Here is a 21201-nt window from a genome sequence, read left to right as displayed (position 1 = left end):
TGTGTGTGTGTGTGTGTGTGTGTGAGAGGCCAAACCCTGCTGTCATCAGGAGGATTAGAGTGAAAACAAAAGAACGGATGTGATGGGGAGGGTTTGAGTATCTCTGTGACGATGTTCAGGGTCATGTGATCACAGACAGAAACCTGCGTCATGTGACGTCACATGAAGAGGAAGCTTTATCCTGGAATCTTCAGAGCTCTGTGTGTGCGCGTGCGTGCGCGTGCGCGTGTGTGATTTAAAAACTATAAAACACAGATAAAAACTATTTTAGCGTCGAGCTTTTGTGCTTGTTGGCGTTTTCAGAGTCGGCGTCACGGCGACCTGTGGTTTAACTTTAATACTGGATTAAATACTGATCCTATATTGGTTTAACTGTGAAGTTATACTGGGTTAACTAGACTGGAGAAATATATTTATACTGGAAATTACTGACGTTTGTTCTGGTTTAAGAAGAATGTAGCACATACTGGTTTTCAGTATACTGGTTTATACAGGCTTAAATATACAGTTTTTATACTGGGACTATATTTGCTTAGAAGCTGGATTCATACTGGTTGTTGTGGTGGTTTGTATGAAGCCTGGCCCTGATGGTGTCAGTCCTGGATTTATGTGGGTTTGAAACTGGTTTTTCCCATAAACTCGGTTCTATCCTTGGTTTCATACTGGTTTAAGGGTTAGATTGAATATTATAATTTGATTTGATTTTTAATGATCCTATTTTCATGACGTTTGTAATGCACGGCATCATAATAATCATTTTATTAAAGATTTTTCTCTACTAAATTAAGGATTCATATATATTTTTTAAATATAAGATTTCTAAGTGTAAAATATAAAAATTTCTTGATTTTATTCACTTTGTTTTCATCTAAAAGAAAAAGCGAATATTTTATTATTTTTATTGAAAAGCAAATATTTTCATAATTTCTCCTGCACAAGTTTGCTTGTTTAGTTTGAAACCAGTCCTGGAGCATTTTTGGTAAATTTAAATCTTTTTCTTTCTGCTGCCGGTGGATGTTTCAGCTGCCAGATGTTCACAGCTGTCTGAGGCGCTGTGTGTGGTGTGAGGATTCTCGCGCTCGCCGCCGTGGGCTCGAGGCGTGGGAGTTTGTTTTGTGTGCAGTTTGGGAGGTTTGTGTGTAACCTGTGATTGCAGCTCTGGTTTAGCTCTGACCTGCGCTCCTGTGACGTGTCGGCGCGCTGCGTCTCTCAGGTGGATGTTTGTCTGCTGTAATGAGGCGTTCGGGTGCAGCATGTAATTTTGCAGTTCTGTGTGGGAACGTCGCCTCTGACCGAGGAATGCCTGAGGACAAAGCGTCCAGTGTCCATCCGTCTGAAGGAACGCGGGTGACCCCCGCTGCCCCCTGTGGGACGCACGGGCTGAGGGGATTCCCACCCAGAGCTGCAGGGGTCCTCGAGGCTGTCGGGAAACAACACGGCGACAGTTTAAAAAGCTTTGACTCGGAGTTTAGCCGCATTGATGAGTTTATTGATCAGTTAGAGGACTGATAGAAGCCCCCCCTCCCAACCTCACCCCCACGCTGACCCTCACCCGTCATTCAGCCACAGAGGAGCCCATTCATTCAATGACCTCCTTAATCCCCCACCACCCACTGGCCCCTCGCAGGGGGGAGGTTATTTATATGTTAATGTGGCCGGTCTGCCCCCACAAAACGGGCCCCTAACAACCAGTATGAACTGGATCTCTACTGGGATTATTCTGGTATTAAATCAGGCAGTGAGTGTGTGGATACTGGTGTAAATACTTGTTTGAAAAAAGCTTAACTGGTTTAATACCAGGCTACTGGTGGGAATGTAACACTGGTTTTTAGCTTGGGTACAATATCAGATTTATACTGGTTTCATACTGGAAATTTACAGGATCTAATGATGGAATTTTCTGGGTTTAATGATTCATTCAAACTGATGTCATTCTAAATGTTTTCACTTGAATAAAGTCGTGTTCGTTCCTGTTTACAGTGAGCTTAATGCAACATTTATACTGGGCAATCGTTGGAATTAACTCTGGAGTTTCCTGGTTTTTATTGATGGTCCAGAGCAGACTCACCCTGAGTTTATACTGGTTTAACTGGGTTTATAATTCTGGGTTACAACTGGTTTTATCTGCAAAAACTATTTTGATGTAGTTACTGGCAGATCTGGATTAAAGCTGGATTATGGCTGGATGATGTGTTTGTTACTGGGGATGAAACCAGTGTCTGTGGGCTGTGGTCGGTTTAATACTGGGTTAAATGTTTGATTTTAAAGGTCTGAGGCAGTTTATTAAGTACAGTATTGCAGATTTATGATGTGTTTGTGCTTTTGTTTTGTTTTTGATAACACATTTTTACTTGGTTTAAGGATTTAGTTAGAGATTAATGCTGAAGTTATACTGGAAATACTGGAAATTGTGCTTGATGGGTCACTGGTTTCAAACTAGAATTTTCCTGTATTTCATGCTGGATTTAAAGTGGATTTATTCGCAGGTGTAGACTGTTTAGTTCAGGATTAATACGATGAATGATCTTTGGTGTGTGACTGGTTTAAAACTTGTCTGTATCCTGTTTCAGTGCTGTTAGATTTATTTGTTCTGTGTTTTTAGCTGAATTTAGACTGGATTCAAACTGGATTTGTCTTTACTGTCTTCATACATTCAGACTGTGTTCAGAGCTTTTTTTGAATCAAACATTTCTGACCCTTTCTCTGAGTTCATTGGATGTTTTGAAACACCTGACGCTCTCTGAGACTTAAAACCAGGGCGTGAAGCAAAATACTAAATCAGTAAATTAAACCCTGTTTTATTATTCTCCTCCTCCTCCTCCTCTTTCTCCTCTGCTTCTTTTTGCTTGTTGTTTGTTTGCAAACTGAAGGCCGAGCAGCAGTGACAGAGCTGAGATATAATTGTAGTCCTGTCTTCGGTACAGTCTAATTACAGTGTTGACTGCGTGCTCATTAAGTGTCTCAGCTCTGCAGCCTCCTCCTCCTCCTCTTCCTCGCTGTGACACAGGAGCGTCCAGCTGAGGTTCTTCCTGGGCCGCGGCCTGATCGCAGCAGATGATCTGTTTGTGAAAGTAGCCCCAGGCCTCAGGTCACGCCTTCGCTCACCTGTGCAGGTGACTTCCTGTCAGGCTGCAGGTGGTCACAGCAGGAGAGTCTATAGTTAAAGGAGCAGTCGGTCAGTTTTGAGGGTCATGGGACTGGAATCCAGGCTGTCAAATAAAAGCAGCACTGGTTTAACTGGATTAATACTGGGTTTAAGTAAGCTGGACTGCTGTAATACAGGTTTATGCTTTAACCGTCTGACTGAGGCTTAATGATGAGTTTCATACTGTGTGTGGCAGACTCACTAAACTTCATACGGAATCGAGTTCACATTGGTTGGATCCATTCAGACTGCTCGACCAATCAGTGTTAGTAAAGAAATGACTGCAGTATCGCTGCGTCCAGACCGGACACAGAAGGATCGTCTCTCTGGTCACATGATTTCAGTCGCTGTCGGGCTGCTTTTAAATCATTTCACAGCTCTGAGATATTCACTTCTCTCAGCCAACCGGAGTACGAGCTGGAATTCACACAACATATTTTCAGAAATCCCAGGAAGTCCTGCGACACCTTCTCCTCTGCTCCGTCCTGTCTCAGTATAAATGCACAGGAATTTTTTCAGAGTCGCCGTACGGGAACCATTACACTTCCTGTTCCCTGTGTACTTATATATTATAGATACATTATTACACGTGTTTTATTACACACGCACAAAGACGTGATTGTGAAACATCTTCCTACTGAGTTAACGGCACGTTTCTCCTTCATGTGTTTGAAGCCAGACCTTTAACCTGAGCTCTCTGAGTGCTTTTCAGTGTGACTGTGTCTCAGCGTGGGTCCCACTCAGGCCCACTCTTTTGTTTGGGGCTGTTTTTAAAGCTCTCGTCACTCTTTGCCGCACTCTCTGTTCAGCTGCTGCAAAAGTCTCCAAAACTGTTTTTTGTCTTCGCTCCTTGTTGTTGTTTCAGGCTGATCTCTCGCCTCGCTTCATCTCTGGATCTGCTGCATTCCTGTCTGCTCTCCACCTGTCTGCTCCACCACAATAAAACCACCACCTCCTGCTCTAAACTCACCTTCAAAGTAAAAGTCTGTGACACAAGTCTGGATTCAGTCCATAAATTCCTCAATAAAAAAATGCTGCTGAGATTAAAAGTGCTCCCTCAGGCTACATGTGACTCTGTCATGTTCACACAGACATAAATCATTCAAGTCAGATCAGTTCGTTCCATCAGCAGCAAAACTACAAATCTGAAAAACACCATTTATATTTGCATCATTCAGATGTATCTGTTCTTTGAAGTGTCCTCGGCCACTGATATTTAAACTGAATGCACTGATGCTTGTTTGTTTTTTTGAATCTAACAGTTAATTTTACCCCCCGCCGGACGTGGCAGATTATAAAGAGGGCTGTCCACCATACTGGATGTGATGTAACTGCTGGTCATGAGGGTTGGCGAGTGTCTGCAAACACTCTCCAACTGCTCTCTAAGCAGGTTTAACATCTAAACATCACCTTTTTTATTTATGTCTCCATCATAAAAGCCTTCGAGAAGCTTTTGTTGTTGTTTTGTGAGGTTTGAATTTAACTTGTTGAGCTCGTTGTGTAACGGGACACAAATAGCAAGAGAGAGCCACAAAAATAAAAGGTGGTGTAAAAAAAAAACTGCAAACAAGCTGCTTTAAATGCTGGATCGTTGTCTTAAAGACCCGTGGGTTGTAAATGCTGTTATCACAGTTTTAGACTGAAGGCCGAGCGCTTCGTTGACGGCGCAGTTTTCTGGTTCGGACTTTTATTGTGAAGGTGCGGGCGGAAGTGTGCGCTGAGCTGCTGTTTGCTGACGGAGTGAGACCGTCCGGACTGAGTGAGGATATGACTTTAGAGTTAACGCGGTTGTGATGGACTTTCCGGGTGAGTGTCTCTCTATAACCCTCCGGTCGGACCTCCGGAGGTCGGGCAGACACCGGGAGAAGCTCGGTCTGCTGCCCGCCTCCGGAGCGCTCTCCGCCGGCTGCTTTCGGGCGCGTGTTCGGGTGAAGTTTGCCTGCAGAGCTGCAGCTTCAGGCTCCGCGAAGAGTCTTACCGAGAGGAGAAGTTAGTTTCTCCGATCAGCAGCCTGGCATCAGTTATCGATCAGTTATCGATCACCATCAGAGGTGAACGTGTTCAGCTGATGGATCAGCCGAGCTGCTGCTGGTTTGAATTTTATTCAAACATGAGAGAAAAGAGAAAAGAGACCTTCAGCTCTGAGCTTTAACAGGTGCAGTCATAAACTTTATTTATACAGCGCTTTCAAACACAAACGGCACAAAGAAATGATGACGAAACTCTGAAGAAGATGTGAATGATGATAACAATGTTGTAATGTCACGATTGTTCAGGAGAGCAAATTTCTGATTTCTCAGGCCCCAGAATTTAAATTTAAAGCTTGAGTGTCTTTTGGTAAGATCATGACAGTCAGCAGGACTGAGGTATGATGAGATCTGCTGGTTTTTTCTGCCTCAGACGTCTTTGAAGGGATGACTGTGCATATAAGCACTGCTGGTTAAAACAGTTTTTATTTCAGCCCTGTGGGTTTTGCTTTGGAGGAAAGCCAAAACCTCTCTGGTATGTGTTCATGTCATCTGTCCTTCCCCTGCTCTCGGGCTCGCAGCGATGCAGCTCCTTGCACACGGAGTGGAGCAGGCACTTAATGACATGCTGTGTTACTGTTATGGTGCAATAAAAGCTTCCTAACAAGTGTTAACCTAACGCAGCGAGCGTGACAGCAAGGTAACGGGCTGTCGGAGCGCTGCACTTTAATCACCTTTTGGTTTTTTGATCCCGATCATTGCATCCCTAAACGAGGTCGGTGTGTCCTGCAGCTCAGGTCATCAGGTGTACATGAATGTGTGATGTGAGTGGGTTAAAGTCCTGTATGTAACAGGAAGTCTGTGCAGAGTAGCTGAGGTGGTGCTGTGTCTCAGAGTCCACATGATGGAGGCTCATGTTAGCTGGAGAAAACATGGCTGCGGCCCGTTGGTGATTTGAATGTCAAATCAAAGCTCCGTGTCAGAGGTCACGCCCAGACTGCAGGCAGGATGCGTGATGGCGGAGGACAGTTTCTGGGATTTATCTTCCTACATTACAGGTGAGAGTCAGAATCATTTAGACATTAAAGGTAAACATGTATTTAGAAATGATGATGCATTAAAAGCTCCACACTGAGATCTGAAGCAGAAACTTTAGCTTTCAGTTCATGGTTGAACTTTAAAACCAGCTCTCTGAACATGATGGGAATAAAACCTACTCCAGCGTTATTACACTGGACTGAAACTACAGTGAGTGTGTGGAAAAGAACAAGAGCTCGACTGCAGGAAAAAATAAGATCGACTAAACCTGTATTTTATAAAACCGACCATTATTTTTAACCAGGTAGTTAGAAACCAAGTGCAGATCACAAAGGTTCAGAAGGATGTGGCCCTCGCTCTCCTGACTCACAGTCCTCTGACTTAATCAGCAAATAAATGTTTTCCAGCTCGCTTCTCTAAAATAAATGATATATATTTAAGTGTGAAGCATCAGCTGACAGTCAGCGGGATGTTGTCAGTCTTCAGTAATGCAGAGGTGTGACCTCAGCCTGCGAGTCCTGTAGTCACCTCAGCAACAAATCCGGTAACACCTGAGGTCAGGATTCTTCATCACGGCATAAATATTCCTCTTATCTCCGAGTTCATTCACAGCACATGATGTCATCTTGAGAAACCGGGCGAGCCCCGCCCATTCTCTTCTGCCTGCGGTCTGTCATCACTTCCTGTGTGAGGACAGTTTAAAAAACAAAAACCTGTGTGGCTGCAGCACCATGGTAACCATTATCACAGGTTACAGTCATTCACGGCTCGGAGTCGTCAGCGTCCGTCCCATGATGCACTTGTTGCTCCAATGCAGAGCCGCTCGTCATATTTGAGCAGGGACAACAATAAAGATCAAAGTGACCTCTGAGTGACCTCTGAGTGACCTCAGCGCCGCTGCGTCTGCTTTAAATCAAGTTTCATTATTATTAGTGCTCAGTAATGACCTGCTAGTTAAAGCGTATGAACGACCTCATTGATGATGGTTATTATAACAGCCAAAGAAACCTGAGTCACTCTCAGTGTGGAAACATGACTTCAGCCTCGTCTCCTTAAAGGCTGCGGGCGCCTGGTGCTCGGCGGCTCTCCCATTTCTTCCGGCTGCGTGCGCTCGGCTGCTCCTCATTATTAACGGATGCTGTGACAGTTAGCCTAAATCGCGGCGCTCCAGCTGTCCCCGCTCCAGCTATGATTAGATCATTGTGTCCCAAATTTCCCGAAGACAACTCCCATCTGAGGATGCACGCAGCATGACGGGAGCTCCCTTTAAAGGAGCATGCCACTGTTTCCTGCAGTTTTGTTTTTAGAGAGTTTGACCTTTGACCTTGCAGGAAGCGGCGTTATGAAGGACCTCCAGAGAAGCTTCGCGGCAGCAGAGATCACGCTTTCCCCAGGCGCCTCGCTCGCTCTGATCGAGGCTGTAACTGTGATTCTGTCACTCTGGAGTTTAATGAGGGCGGCGTCCTCGCAGCACGGGAAGACAGACTGACCCCAGATCAGATTTGACTGTTTGTAACAGGAGTTTGCAATAATAGGGCGAAATAAAATATCATTTATTCAGACAAAAAGTTTATTCCAGAACTTGGAATTAAGTCAGAGCCGTGGAAACAAATCTGATTTCAGCCACAAATTCATGGTTTACATTCGAGCTGATCTGAAATTAAAGTGTCACAAACAATAATATTCACCTCAGAACAGCAACAGGACTTTAAAGAAGCTTACCAAATAACAGAGCCGCAAATGTTTTCATATAATATCCAGAAACATTTGAGTTAAAAATCAGGTGCACACAGCGCAGCGTTCAGAGGCTGAGCTACCGTCTGTGGACCAAAGTACCAGGAAGCTCCCGGCTCACCGTGTCTGTGCTGATGTTAAAGTCAAAGGATGAATTCTGCAGTTACTGAGTCAGCAGAGCGTCAGAGACTTTTATGCATTAAACCGCATAAATGTGCCTAAACACGACTCAGCAAAGTCGCTGCCACTCTGACATCAGCACAAACGCTGCACCGCTGCGGTGGCGTCCTGTTACAGCCCACGCTCGAGTTCACGGAGCTCTTTCACAGATGTAGTAAAGGTACGTGCTGGATCTCGTACACCTGTGGCAACCAGACTGAAAACACCTGAATTCAAAGATACAAGCTGTGGCTCAGGACTGCTTTTAAATGATCCCAGTCTGGGTCCAGTTTGAGCTCTGCAGGTGAAGAACCTGCTGGTCCCCATGATGACCTGATGCTCCACACTGTTAATGAAGCCACTGCTTCAGGAGGTCTGATGAAGCAAGAACTTACAGAAACGTTTAAGGTCTCCAAAATGTGACAAAACGATCAAAACTTCAGGTTTGATTACCTGTAATAAAAATAATAAGTGTAACTGAGTGTGTGGACCAGCTGTTTATTATCCGACACTCGTTCCAAACGTCTTAAATCTGCCCTGACGTTCCTCTCATGACAGAAACCAAAGCGAACGACATCCGAGCCAATTGGGCAGGTGACAGCAGGTCGAATCCTGGCGCCGTGGTCGTGGTTTGAGCACCGGCAGCGGGGCGAGCTGGTGGCTCAGAGTCTCACTGATACTGTTAATTTATTCAGAGGAATGTGAAGCGATGCGAGAGGAGGCGGCCGACGCGCACGGGCCGAACGAGGCTCGACAAACAGAACTGGTTTCATTATGTGAAAAGAAATTCTTTGAATATTTGTTGTGAAAGCGGAGCTGTGTGTGAGGAGGAGGGCTGCCGGGGTCTCTGCTGACGGTGTTTCTTTGTTCCTGCTGAGAAAAACTCTGATGACAACTAAAGAGAAGGACCAAAGACGGGACAACACAAGTTTAAAGAAGGCAAACACCAGAGAACACGCGTTCGTTTCTGTGCCCTCCATGGCATCCACCCGTGCTTTTCTTACAGTCAGTATTTTCATATTAAAACACTTGAAATTGTTTAAATGTGGAAAGAAGTGATTCCTTCACCCACTGTCACTCTTCAGTGTTTTTTGTTACACGGCTCCGTTAAGAGGAATCTTTTAGTTTGTTTTCTAATAATCATATAAAATATGTGAGATTTGCTGCAGGCTGACAGCAGCTGTCCACTCTGACCTCTGCTCCTGTCAGAGGTGTCTGCGTCTAAAAGCAGGCTCAGTGTTTACTCCACTACGTTTATTTTAAAGCTTCAGTAACTGATTACTTTTTAAATTTAGATTATTAATACAAAAAATGTGTAAACACTGATAAATGATGTCATGAGCCATTAAACCTGTGATGTAAAGGCCCGTGAGCCCAGACGCCTGATGATGTTTGGACATGAGGCTGTTTCATCTTCATGCAGGCGCTGTGGCCTCACAGCTCTGCTCTTAGAAACGCTTCCACTTTGGGAAACATTCGCTAAAACCAGGACAAGCTTTCTGGGAATCTCACCTTATACCTGCTGCTGTGAAAGCTCCGCCCACTCTGCCCTGCAGACAGCTTCACACAAAGGTTTCTTTGTGCAGCAGACTGTTGTGTGTGTGTGTGTGTGTGTGTGTGTGTGTGTGTCAGGTGTGTCAACTCCTGAATGAGCCAGAGTTCAACAGAGGTCAGCTTCAGCATTCCTCACGCTCCTTTCTGATGACATCACATCCACCCATTCATCTTTTCTGAGTGGTGTCACACTACTGACACACACAAACACACACACAGGTGACAGGTTGAACCACTTATGATGGGAGGAGGGTGCTCATGGTTCAGTGTTTACCTGCTCGCTGTCTGCTGAGATGTGATTGGTCAGTATTACCTGGTTGTTTATGTGCGGGTTTCTGTTTGTGGATGTTTGTTGTCCTCACAGAGCTGCTCATTCATCAGGCGGTCGAGTTGATAACTCAGACATTAAACTAATCAGCCAGCTGTGAGCGGACAGATGTTCAGGGAGCCCTCGGAGGCCGACGGGATTTTAAACTCAAACAGGCTGAAACCATCGCGTGCACCGACACCAGCAGCTGATGGATGAGTTTCTCTGACACCCGATAGCCTCCTCCTGTCCCTCGGCTCTGCCTCTCTCTGCCCTCAGGCTTATTTTTAGCAGCAGTTTTCCCACGAGTCCGTCCGGGAAGCTCGATACCTACGAGCCGACACGTGAGCCGATTTAACCCAAAGTCGTGGTGGTCAGAGGGAGGGCGGCATAATCAGAAAGATCCAGCAAATGAAAGCAGTCCAGAGTCCCTCAGTGTGCATCTGTTCACACGTTCATGCTTTTATACCAAAACCTGCACTTCCTCTAATGACCACTAGAGGCAGTGAGTCGATGCTTGCAACATGTTTACAGCCTGCTTAAAGTTTGTATTATTGGGGGCGTGGCCTGTTTGACTGACAGGCGGCTGTAGCTGCTAGCTGTCTGCTAGCTTGACCTGAACTGGACCAATGGAGCGTGTTTGTGCGGTTGGAGGCTTAATGACATCATCTGGCCAATAACATGGCGGCTGTGAGGTTACTACTAACAAACCATCGAAGAAGTCTGAACTCCAGATTTAGTGAAATTCTACGATTTTAATTGGATGTTAGCAATAATTAGCAGCTAGCTGCATCAGCTGATAACTTTGTTTTTTGTTTTTTTTAAAGCATATGTGGATGAAAAGGTGCAAAGTTTCAGAAGCAGTGCACGTGCATGGTTTTTACCTCAGTCTGTTATCTACAGTGTTAGTGTAAGCCACGCCCACAGGTCATAGACCAAAGCACCAGACTGGCGAGCTGCTGGTCTCTGGTTTGACCGTGACCCCGTCTGTGAAGGTCGCGTGTCTCTGGTGGATCCGCTGAAACGACAGATTGAGCCGAGTTCCCGCTGATCAATATCTCGTTAGCAGCAGCAGCAGGAGGAGGAGGAGGAGGAGGAAGGTGAAAACCTGAGCAAACTGATGATTACTGTTGATCACACGTCACATGTTTGCTGGTTTGATTCCTGCTGTGGCTCATCTGCTGATTACTTGTATCAGAGTACAGATATTTGAGACACAGCTGATCAATAGATATTTATAGATGATCAGAAGATCCACTGAGTGTGACAGAGGACACTTGGTCATGAGTGGGTTTTAATTTTGCTGCACTGAGTCTACCTGTGTGGAGACTGATGCTGATGTGGTCTGAATGACTCAGGTGCAAAAACGACAGGAAATAATATTTAAGCTGAACAGCAGGCAGAAAGTCTGCAGACACCTCTGATTACTGTTTTATAGTCTGCGCGTAGCTGCAGTTACAGATCGTTTCTAAAAGTTTGACTATGAGGCAAAATTTCAATAAATTTCATTTTAGAACAGATCATTAAGAAACTCTGAAAGTCTTCAGACTCAAAGACAGGCGTTGGATCCTGTGCTGAATGGTTAAAAAGCCAGAGTATGAACATTTTGTGTTATTAAAAAGCGTGGACTCTTCAGTCCCGGGTCACCGATGACATAAATTATGCTTTTGAAAGTGATTAATGGTGATTAGCGAGTGATAGGATCAATGAACAGACTCTGAAAATAGAGTTAATTTGCAGGCCTGATGTGATTCGGCCCCCAGAGTTGTGTCCCACATCAGCCGGCTGAGGGGAAACTTATTTGGTAATTATCCTCCGAGGGCAGCGATAAACGCAGCGAGAGAGGAAGAGGAGAGAGAGGGAGGTGCTGCAGAGACAGAGAGAGAGAGGGAGAGGAGGGTCTGCAGAGAGGAAGGAAGACACGAAGAGCAGGAGGAGGAGGAGAGACAGCAGAACGGAGCAGTTTGTGGGATTGATTGAAGAAATGCGGTAAAACCTCAGCGAGCGGGCGAGCGAGACTTAGAATTACTGCTGAGTGGAGAGAGAGGAGGAGGAGATGGGAAAGGAGGCAGCGTGAAGGAGGAGGAGGAGGATGCGGTGCTGAGGAGGGAGGGGTGGCAGAGGGGAGGGCTGGGGGGATGCCAAAGTGGAGGACGGGACAAAGACGGATGTTTGCAGCTTAACCTCATTGGCTGACAGGTGGCAGCGGCTCCGGCCAATCCCGTCTGACTCTGTGTGTGTGTGTCCTCTCCTCAGATGATGGGGAACAGCTGCGATCGAGGTACCGTCTCCCTCTCTCTCCCTCTGTGTATGTCTCTGTCCGTGTCATGTGACCGACCTGTCATACCTGGCTTCCTGCCGCATGTTGCCTCAACTTTGTCCCGGGAGTGAAAGACCAGCGCTGATGGCGTCCCCGTCAGCGCTCGTCTTCCTCCATCGTCAGGGGTGGTTCGGTTGGTGGGGGGTGGGGGTGTGGGGGGGTTGCATGAAAGTTTGTCCCCGGCTTCCTCGCAGCGCTGCATGCCTGCGGCGTGCATGCGGTGAGCGTCTCGTCCTGCAGCTGGAACCTGATACAGCTCCCCGCTGCTGCATGCTGCGCTCACTTCCTGTTGCAGAGCAGCACGTTTTGTCGTATTTCCTCAGCATGTAAACATCATGTTGGCTCCACACGCTGCTGGTCGGAGGCCAGCGTCTCTCCACATGTTGTTCTGGTGTCGCTATGACGCTGCTGGCTCCGTATAATGCGGCGGCGGCGGCGGCCTGAACTGGGTCGGGGTGGAACTCCCACAGCTGATTGTGGCTCGTGTGTGTCTGTGCTCGTGTTTGTCTTCATGCTCCAAACGGCTGCGTTATAAACTCTCATACAGAGGTGTCAAACATGTGGCTCGGGGCCCGGGTCCAATCCGGCCCACTGGATGTGTTTGCAGAGAGTGAAAGCTGCAGAGGAGGACGCGGAAATGTTAGACTCTGGTTTCTGCAGCAGGAAGCTTGGCGAGCTCCACAGACGGGCCGATTATTAAAGAGGACGAGAGACAGAGGAGCGATATCTGAACTGATTTACAGGTGCAGGAAAGAATCTGGCGTCATGCTCTCATCATTGATGTGTTATTTATTATTAGTTATGTGCTTTTGAATGCTCTCTCACATGTTTTTAAGCCGTGGAATTCCTTTGTTAGTGTTCATATTAAATAACGTAGTAATAGTCCCAGCACTGTTTCTGTCTGCTCTTCTTCTGTTTGCTGTTCAGATGTTAAGGTTTTAGCTGAGCTGGTTTCAGGAAGTCTGAGGCTGCCTGTTCATGTAGCTGCTAGCATCATTTAGCCTTTTCCCCATTAGCATAGCCACTGTGGCGCCGTCACAGCTGATTTGTCTTCATGTTTTAAAATTCGTCTCATAAAAGTTACTCTCTTATTATCTTGACTCTTTCAGCTCATTTGTTTTTGCTGCTTCAGACTGAATGTGTTTCTCTGTTCTCAGTTCTGATTGGCTTTTACTTCTGATGTGTAACCAATCAGACACTTCTGTAGACCTCATGTGGAACATCTGCCTTGACTTACAGTCCAGTAAATGTTTACGTTTCAGTTAAATGTTAAATGAGGACACGACCCATAAGACATGGCGGCTCAGATGATTGCACTGGTCAGCGGCAGTCGTCATGGTTACATGCTCTGTTGGCGCTCTCTGGTTTTCTTCCTGTTTGAACCTTTCGGTCCGTTTGCAGCATTTCGTCCATTTTTATTGGTCGTTGGTGAAAATGACTTGAAGTGTGTTGGCGGCGTGATTACTGGAAGAACGTTTGACAGAAGGTGTAGATATCTGCGACCCGACATCTGTCCTCGTCCTCCATCATGTCTGAACGTCTTCACTTCTCCTCCGTCGCTCAGCTCAGATGATGATGATGATGTTGGTTAACCCTCCCTCTCTCTCTCTCTCTCTCTTTGCAGAAGTTTCTTCGGAGAGATCTCCGAGGAGGAGGAGTATTTCCGGTTTGGGGAGCTCGGAGAAGAGCGTCGCAGTCGACAATCCAAACACGTCTCCGTTCAAAGTGCCGGTGAGTAACGGGAACGCGTCTCAACAAGTCTGTGCATGTATTTATTTACTGCACGCCATCACAGAGAGATCTCAGGCCCGTCTCTGCTCCGTCGTCCTCTCTGGTGTTCCTCCACCAGCTGGACAATAAATCCAGCGGTGCTGACCCTCAGAGCACGGAGATGTGTCGCCTGTTTGCTGTATATCACACACAGGCTGTACATAAGGCAGAGTTCCTGTTACCAGCAGGTGGCGCTAAAGTCTGAATACTTGATATTAATAAGTTACGTGTGTGTGTTTAGGTCGTGGCATCACTCCTCCGTTTCAAATTGTGCTCAATGCCTCGTCAGTTTTCCACAGCCAGAAGTGAGGGTGGCATGCTAATGCTAACTAGCTTGGTTATCAGGTTATCAGGAAAGTGCTCAGTAGATAAAATCCCATCTGTGCAATTGAACACAGGATATTACTGTTACTGTAGCTGTTGTTTTTGTTACTGTTGCTGTTGCATCTGTGCGTCTCTGTTTGAAGCTCTGCTGTGACTGTTTTCCCGTCGTTAGCAGTTTGAAGCAGAGCTGAAACTCTGTGCTGAGAGTTTGTGTCGCAGCTCTCAGGTCGTATTTTTAGTTTCAGACGTCTTCACACAGATTTAAGTAAACACGGGCGGGGAGCATGCTGGGAGTTCATCAGTGGTGAGGAAGTGACATGAAGCTTTCAGTCGTCTGTTCAGCGATCCTCAGAGACCAATAATCGTGATCAATAGGTGTGATTGGCTGTTTGGTGGAGGCGGTGGCGGTTTTTAAGGGTGCAGGCGGCCTGTTTGAAGTGTTCCTCGCTCTCTGGCAGGATGCGTCTTTATTCTGATGCATTAAAAGGAGCCAATGAGCCTGAAGGGAGTCTGCAGGGGAGGGAGGAGGTGATGCGTTTGAGGATATTAATATCTCCGGAAATGAGGCCGCTCACTTCCACAGCTCTGCACGGGGCTTTTATTGTGACAGACGACCTGAGAGCTGAAGGGTTTGATCAGAGTTTGATCATAGATGGAGATACAGGGATGACTCATCAGTGTGGAACCAATCAGCACTCAGCCTGAAGCAGGCCTGGGTGGTATCGGTGTGTGTTTAGATGTCAGTGTGATTTTTAATACCAGCAAAACAACAGACACATGAATCTTCTACCAAAAGTCTCAGAGTGGCTGAGCTGAAGACATTTATTGTTTCTCCTGCATGAAAACGCCACCAGGGGGCAGCAGGTGCTGGTCAAACATGCTGCTGAGCTCAGCGACCTGTGAGACATGACCAGCTGTTCAGTGTTTCCTACACTGTGCTGTGGTCGACTCAGACCCCACCGCCTTTGACTGCAGCTGGTGAGGGGGCGGAGTTTGGTTCTGCGTGACCACAGAACGAGACGCTCAGCTCAGCGACATAGACGACCCTCACAACAGGCGTACAGGAGGGAAAACTAGCAGCATCTGAACTCTCAGAATGCTGCCGTGACACAAACACCCACAGGCGAATATCGCTGTAGAACGTGGAGTTGTGTCTTTAGTGCAAACGTGACGGAGTTACAGTCGTTTGCACTAAAGTCGTTCTAAAATGAGCTTAAACACAGGTGTGTGCGGATGCTGTGCTCACGTCATTTATTCCACCTGCATGAAAACACCACCAGAGGGCGTTTTCTGGTCGTAGCACGTCCACCTGAGCCCGTTCATCGCTGCTGTTTGGATCCACACAGAGGTCAGCTGATGGAGGAATCGCCTGCATTCGTTGTTAGGTTTTAGCGCCTTACATGCGTACAGTATAGGGCTGCCACGATTACGTCGACTATCAAAATCGTCGACGACTGATTTAATAGTCGACGCTTCGTTTGAAGCTTTGTATCACAAAAGACGCAGGAATAAGTAGCAGGATTTAAGAGTGTAATAACGGACTGAAACAGAAGATGGCAGCACTGCATGTACAAGGATGCCAGCTGCCGTTAAACCCCGAAGAAGAAGAAGTAGCTCTGTCCCAGAATTCATAGCGCAGCCCAGCTCAGTTGTCAACAATGGCGGCAGCTAGTTAGTTTTAATATTACTCTTATTATTCTTTCTGGGTCACAAAATAAACGTTTAACATATTTTCAGGCAAGAATGTAACTGTTTAAACCTCAAATATCTGCTCAGTTTATCAAGACACCACATATTTTCAAAAGCGCATGAACGTTTTTGGAGACGTCTGTTACCCACTAGCTCGATAGCTAGCCGGGGGAAAGGCTCACTAGAGCCCGTGAGAACACCGGACTCCCGGCAAATCGTTTTCAAACCCACCGCAATCTTTCGCTACTCAGGTTAAACATACATAACTTAGATAACTTAAAAATGTTATTGTTTGGCTTTTTTTAGTATTTTATTTGTTCCTGAGTAAATCGGTTTGGCTGAGATTAAAGTTATAGTTTTTACACAGCTGAATAAACGTCAAGCAGGCAGCTGATTATCAGAAGTGTGAGATGCTCGAGAATTTACTCCGGTGTCCCGTTATATTTTAGATAGCAAGGAGTTTATTAAACTTCACCGAAACAATCTGCAAATTTCATTAAAATTTAATAAACTATCATCTTGTCTTTATTTTTAGTTAGCACATACTTTAAACACTTAAAGCTGTAAGCTAATGATAGTTATATAAGAGCAGATGCTGCTGGTGCAATAAGCTGTACGTTTTACGTCCAGTGGATGATGATCTGATTAGTCGACTAATCGCAAAAATAATCGGTGACTAGTCGACTATCAAAATAATCGTTTGTGGCAGCCCTAGTACAGTAATCACCAAAATAATGAGATTAAACCTGACTGTAGCTGAAGGTGGTTGTTTGTGCTGAGGACTGATGGATGGTGCTGCTGCATCAGTGTTTCCTCTGTGATAAAGAGTTGAGTTTCTGAGGTCGAGGATGGAGAAGTGTTTCTGTGAACGACCTCGCTGGCTCAGAGCTGAGCTTCGTGTGAGCCACAGCAGCATCGCTCACAGCGAGGCTCTTGTGACAGAAACAGGATGGAAAAAGGACGTCTGAGATGCTGTTGAGTGATCTGAGAGTTTTTTAGGGTGGATCAGTAGAAACAGGAGCTGCTTTTATTCTTGGAAGACGGTTTGAGGTTACAGTCGAATATCTGAAGCGATTACTCACCGATCCAACGCTCATGAAAGTCCACGTTAACGTCTCTCTGTGAAGATCACCATCTGTGACTGATTCTGACCTTTTCTGTTTCTCCTTCAGGGGTTTTTCAGTAAACGTCTTAAAGGCTCCATCAAGAGGACGAGGAGTCAGACCAAACTGGACAGAAACACCAGCTTCAGACTGCCCTCGATCCGGCCCGCTGATGCCGACAGGTAACACCTCCAGAGCTCGAGCTGTTCTTCAGCTGTTCTTCAGCTGTTCTTCGCTCAGATTTGAGTCTTTTATTGCATTAAATCCAAACATAAACACACTCCAGCCTTGGTACAGACGGGATGTCTGTGCACAGTCCTTCCTCCGCCTGCAGCCTGATGATAAAGGTCTCCACCCAGAGGCGACGCTGTCAGGCCTCCTGTTGTGTGTTCAGGGTCCACCTCGGGCTCTCTGCTGGTTCTGCGGGTCCAGATGGACGGTTCAGACCTCCCTGTTAGAAACAGGACAGCCTGGCCTGGAACAGTTTAAAAGCATGCACAATGTGTTTCCACGTCTGTTCAATTTACAGACAAATGTTCCTAAAATTCAGAATTTATAAACATAAACTGATCATATGAACACAGACGAGCCAGGCTGAGTGCTTTTAACCATGAAATGAGCAAACAGCATCATTTCTGCTTTTTATGTGCCTTTCACATGGGGTCTATAGGGGTGACTCACTTCTGAGCCTCTAGTGGACTTTGGAGGAACTGCAGGTTTGCTCAGGCCTGGGGGGGTCGACTGATTCGGTCTCTAACAGCGTTTGTTATGAAGGAGGAAACTGGCTCCATAAGAGGTCTGCTGGGAATCGTGATGTGTCGGTTTTCTCCGGTCTCAGCGACCCGGTGACAGTTTGATTGGTTTATTAGAGAGAGCAGCTTCTGATTGATAAGCTGACTGTGGGCCGGGTCAGAGTCGCGGACGCTTCGGTTTGAGTGAATCTGCAGTTTGTTCATGCTCAGTGACGCTGAGCAGCAGCGTGATATTACAGCTCATTTCCTGCTCTGGCTGCTGCTTCTGGTCGCTCTGCGTTTCCTCCAGTAATGACGCCCAGCGTCCGTCTGCCACATGTGAGGAACTCTGTCCGGCAGACAGAGGGCGGGTCGGAGAATATTTAGCAGGTCTCTCCTCCTGCTGATGGTGGAGGTTGTGGGTTTTTCCTCCTTCCATTAACCCGCCCAGCCTTCCCAGCACTGCCTGGAGGTGGTTTTACTGGAATCTGCTGCACTCTGCAGAGGTTTGGTGGGTTTGTAAAATAAAGTTTCCTCCTGAGTGTGTGAGTGTGTTTTCATGAGATCTTTTCCCTGGAAAACTTCCAGGTATGACTCCGTTCGCTGGGATTTTTTTTCCTGTTAAATTTGATTTAAATTTATTCTGAAATCATTTTTTAAAGTCGTGAATGACTCGCCCTGTTTCCTCTCTGAGGTCTGATCCCTGTGTGTCACCAAGAAAATATATTTATGATTCAAAAATGTTTCTTTTTAAATCAAATTTACACAAAAACTACAAGTTAAAACAAATATTAATTTAATGATTGAATCCATTAATCACTGATCGATCCAACAGCATTTCTGATCAATGATAAGAAAAAAGTGCTTCTGTTTAACAAACAGCTGTGACTGAGTGCGACCAGATTCTTCTCTGAACTTGAATTATAATAAAATAAAACTGAAGCTGTTTAAGCTTTAACCTTTTATAATATTTAGTAACAGGCGACCCTTTCACTGCAGGCCTCAGCGATTTTAATAAGAGTAAAGATATTTGACACAACAGCAGGGGCCTCAGGACGGTTTCTACAGCTGTAAAGACTCGACGCCATCGACGATCACCTACAAGCAGCACCTGGTGACAGTGAGGAGGAAGAGCTCCCTTTAAGCAGGAACAGGCTCAGAGACGGGCTGCCGTCCACCTCGCCCTCACACGCGCTGTGGTAGCACTTCCTCTCGTTTCCTGTCTGCTTTTTTTTTTTTTTAAGCGACAGTTTAACCAGTCCAAGATTATTTTTCCTTTGTGGGAAATTAATCAGATTTAATCAGAGATTTTCACACTAAGCAGACGACTTTACAGCATTTATCACCATGGTTACTATGTCCTGAGCGTCAGATGTTTAATTTATTGACTTATTAAGACAATCAGCACTGTTAGAGTCAGCATCGAGGTGAACGTGTTTCCTTATATACGTCAAACAATATGGACTATTGTTTGACGTCCTGGTCACTTGCTTGTCCAACAACACTTAAAACTATTGAAAACATTTATAAAAGAAGTTTAAAATTACTTGACAAAAAACCGACTTCCCACCACCACTGTCATGTGTTAAAAAACATAAATTGCTGAACTTCAATAACTTAGTGAAACTTAAAAGAGTGTGTTTAATATATAAAGTCTTACACTCCCTTGCTCCGCCACCACTAAAGCAGTTCATTAGGCATAAAGAAAGCTCAGACAGGACCACTCGAGCTACAACCCGAGGAGACTTGTTTATACCCCACAGACAGACAGCATTTGGGCAGAACGTCCTCTCTGTTAAGGGTGGCCATCTGTGGAACAGTCTCCCTCAACCCATCAGAGAATGCTCGACATTCAATTTGTTTAAGGCAAAGGTTAAAAACTGGTTATGGACAAATCAAGTGTGTGATCATGTATGAGTTGTATAGTTTTAATGTTTTATTTGGGAACAGAATGGTGTGTATGTGTGAGTTTGGTGATAGAGTTTTTATTATGAATGAATGATGAATTTTTATGAATTATTATGTCTATTTTTTTATGTTTAAGGACAACAGATGGAAATTAGCCTTTGGCTATAATCTGGCATATTTACATTCATGTAATTTTTTTTACATTTATGTTCATTAACATGCACTGTCCTAAATAAATAAATAAATTATATGGAGAAATGGGGGCGTGGCAGATTTCAGACCGCAGCGATTAACCTGATTCACCAACATGAGAACAAACATGGTCGGCGTGCGCGTGTCATGACAGGAAACTGTGAGTGAGTGAGGAATTAATCCAGATGCAGGTCTCCTCCTGGATTCATGCAGGTGTGGGAGGAGCTTCAAGCCTCAGGGTGAGCGAGGTTTAACGGCCTACAGGAAGTGTGTGACACCAGGAAGTGTTTGCTGAACCTCTGCACAACATCTGTCCCAGCCTCTGTCTGCGTGGTGCTGATGCTGAGTGCAGCTTTATAACCGACAGAGTGACAGCCAGCTGGACATCAGGATAATGCTGCGCACACTCACGCACACTCACACTCGCGCACACACACACACACACACACACACACTCACGCACACTCACACACACGCGCACACACACACACTCACGCGCACACACGCAGCCTCGCTCTCAGTCAGCTCTGAGCTCTGACTCCTGATGGATGGTTCGTCCTCTCTCCTCCGCAGAGCTCGGATAGCTCAGCTCTCCAAATCGCTCAGATTCAGGTAGGACTGCACGCGTGTGTGTGCGTGTATGTGAAATGAAAACGGTGCGTTGTGATTGGTTGACTGACTCCTGCTGTCTTTGGACGGGAGTCTCCGGGTTTGTGGGCGATGGAGAAGCGCTGACAGACGTTTCAGTTGAAGTTTGAGGGTGAGCTGAGCCGCAGGGAGCCGCACTGCGAGCTCCGGTGTTATCTGAGCGCAGCGGTTGAAGTCGAGCTCGTTATGGAGCAGAGTTAATGTTCTGTGGTGTCGCAGAACCCACGCGACGGGTCGACAGCCAAAAATAAATCTGCGAGCAGCTTCAGAACGTGTCTGATCCTCACCGTGAAGGTGACCCGGTCTGCCGAGCGCGGTCGCGTTGGTGTTTGCTGCCGCTTCAATAATGTTGCTACGGGAGCCCCGAGGATCCAATACTGTACACAGAGAGGTGCACTGTGGGAAAGAAACTTTTAAGAAAACTCTGGATTTCTGTGTCTCCTGTTCTCACACCAGAAGATGTTGTGAGTTCTCGACTTCAGCGAGTGCGAACTGAAAACTTGAGTTCCTCTGATAGATTCACCCAGCTGTGCCCTTCATCATCGTCATCATCACAGGAATTACCATAGACAGAGATGCTGTGTGTGTGTGTGTGTGTGTGTGTGTGTGTGT

General features: G+C 46.0%; 1 protein-coding gene across 7 annotated transcripts in view; it reads left to right on the top strand.

The window, feature by feature from the left end:
- Positions 1–21201, top strand: part of rasal2 (RAS protein activator like 2) — a 67005-nt gene that overhangs the window by 27412 nt on the left and 18392 nt on the right. For 5 of the 7 annotated variants that reach the window (XM_063461191.1, XM_063461193.1, XM_063461188.1 and 2 more), the window contains exons 4-5: positions 13849–13955; positions 17180–17292. In XM_063461191.1, coding sequence (XP_063317261.1) covers positions 13849–13955; positions 17180–17292 — 220 coding nt within the window. Of the gene's footprint in view, positions 1–4899; positions 4952–12105; positions 12186–13848; positions 13956–17179; positions 17293–21201 lie in introns of those variants that run through there. The other 2 variants (XM_063461195.1, XM_063461194.1) reach the window with 2 other exon arrangements.

The sequence above is a fragment of the Pelmatolapia mariae genome, linkage group LG18, assembly GCF_036321145.2.
Source record: "Pelmatolapia mariae isolate MD_Pm_ZW linkage group LG18, Pm_UMD_F_2, whole genome shotgun sequence".
In the NCBI taxonomy this organism is placed as follows: Eukaryota; Metazoa; Chordata; class Actinopteri; order Cichliformes; family Cichlidae; genus Pelmatolapia; species Pelmatolapia mariae.
The sequence above is the reverse complement of the archived record's forward strand: the minus strand, read 5'-3'. Positions and strand labels throughout refer to the sequence as shown.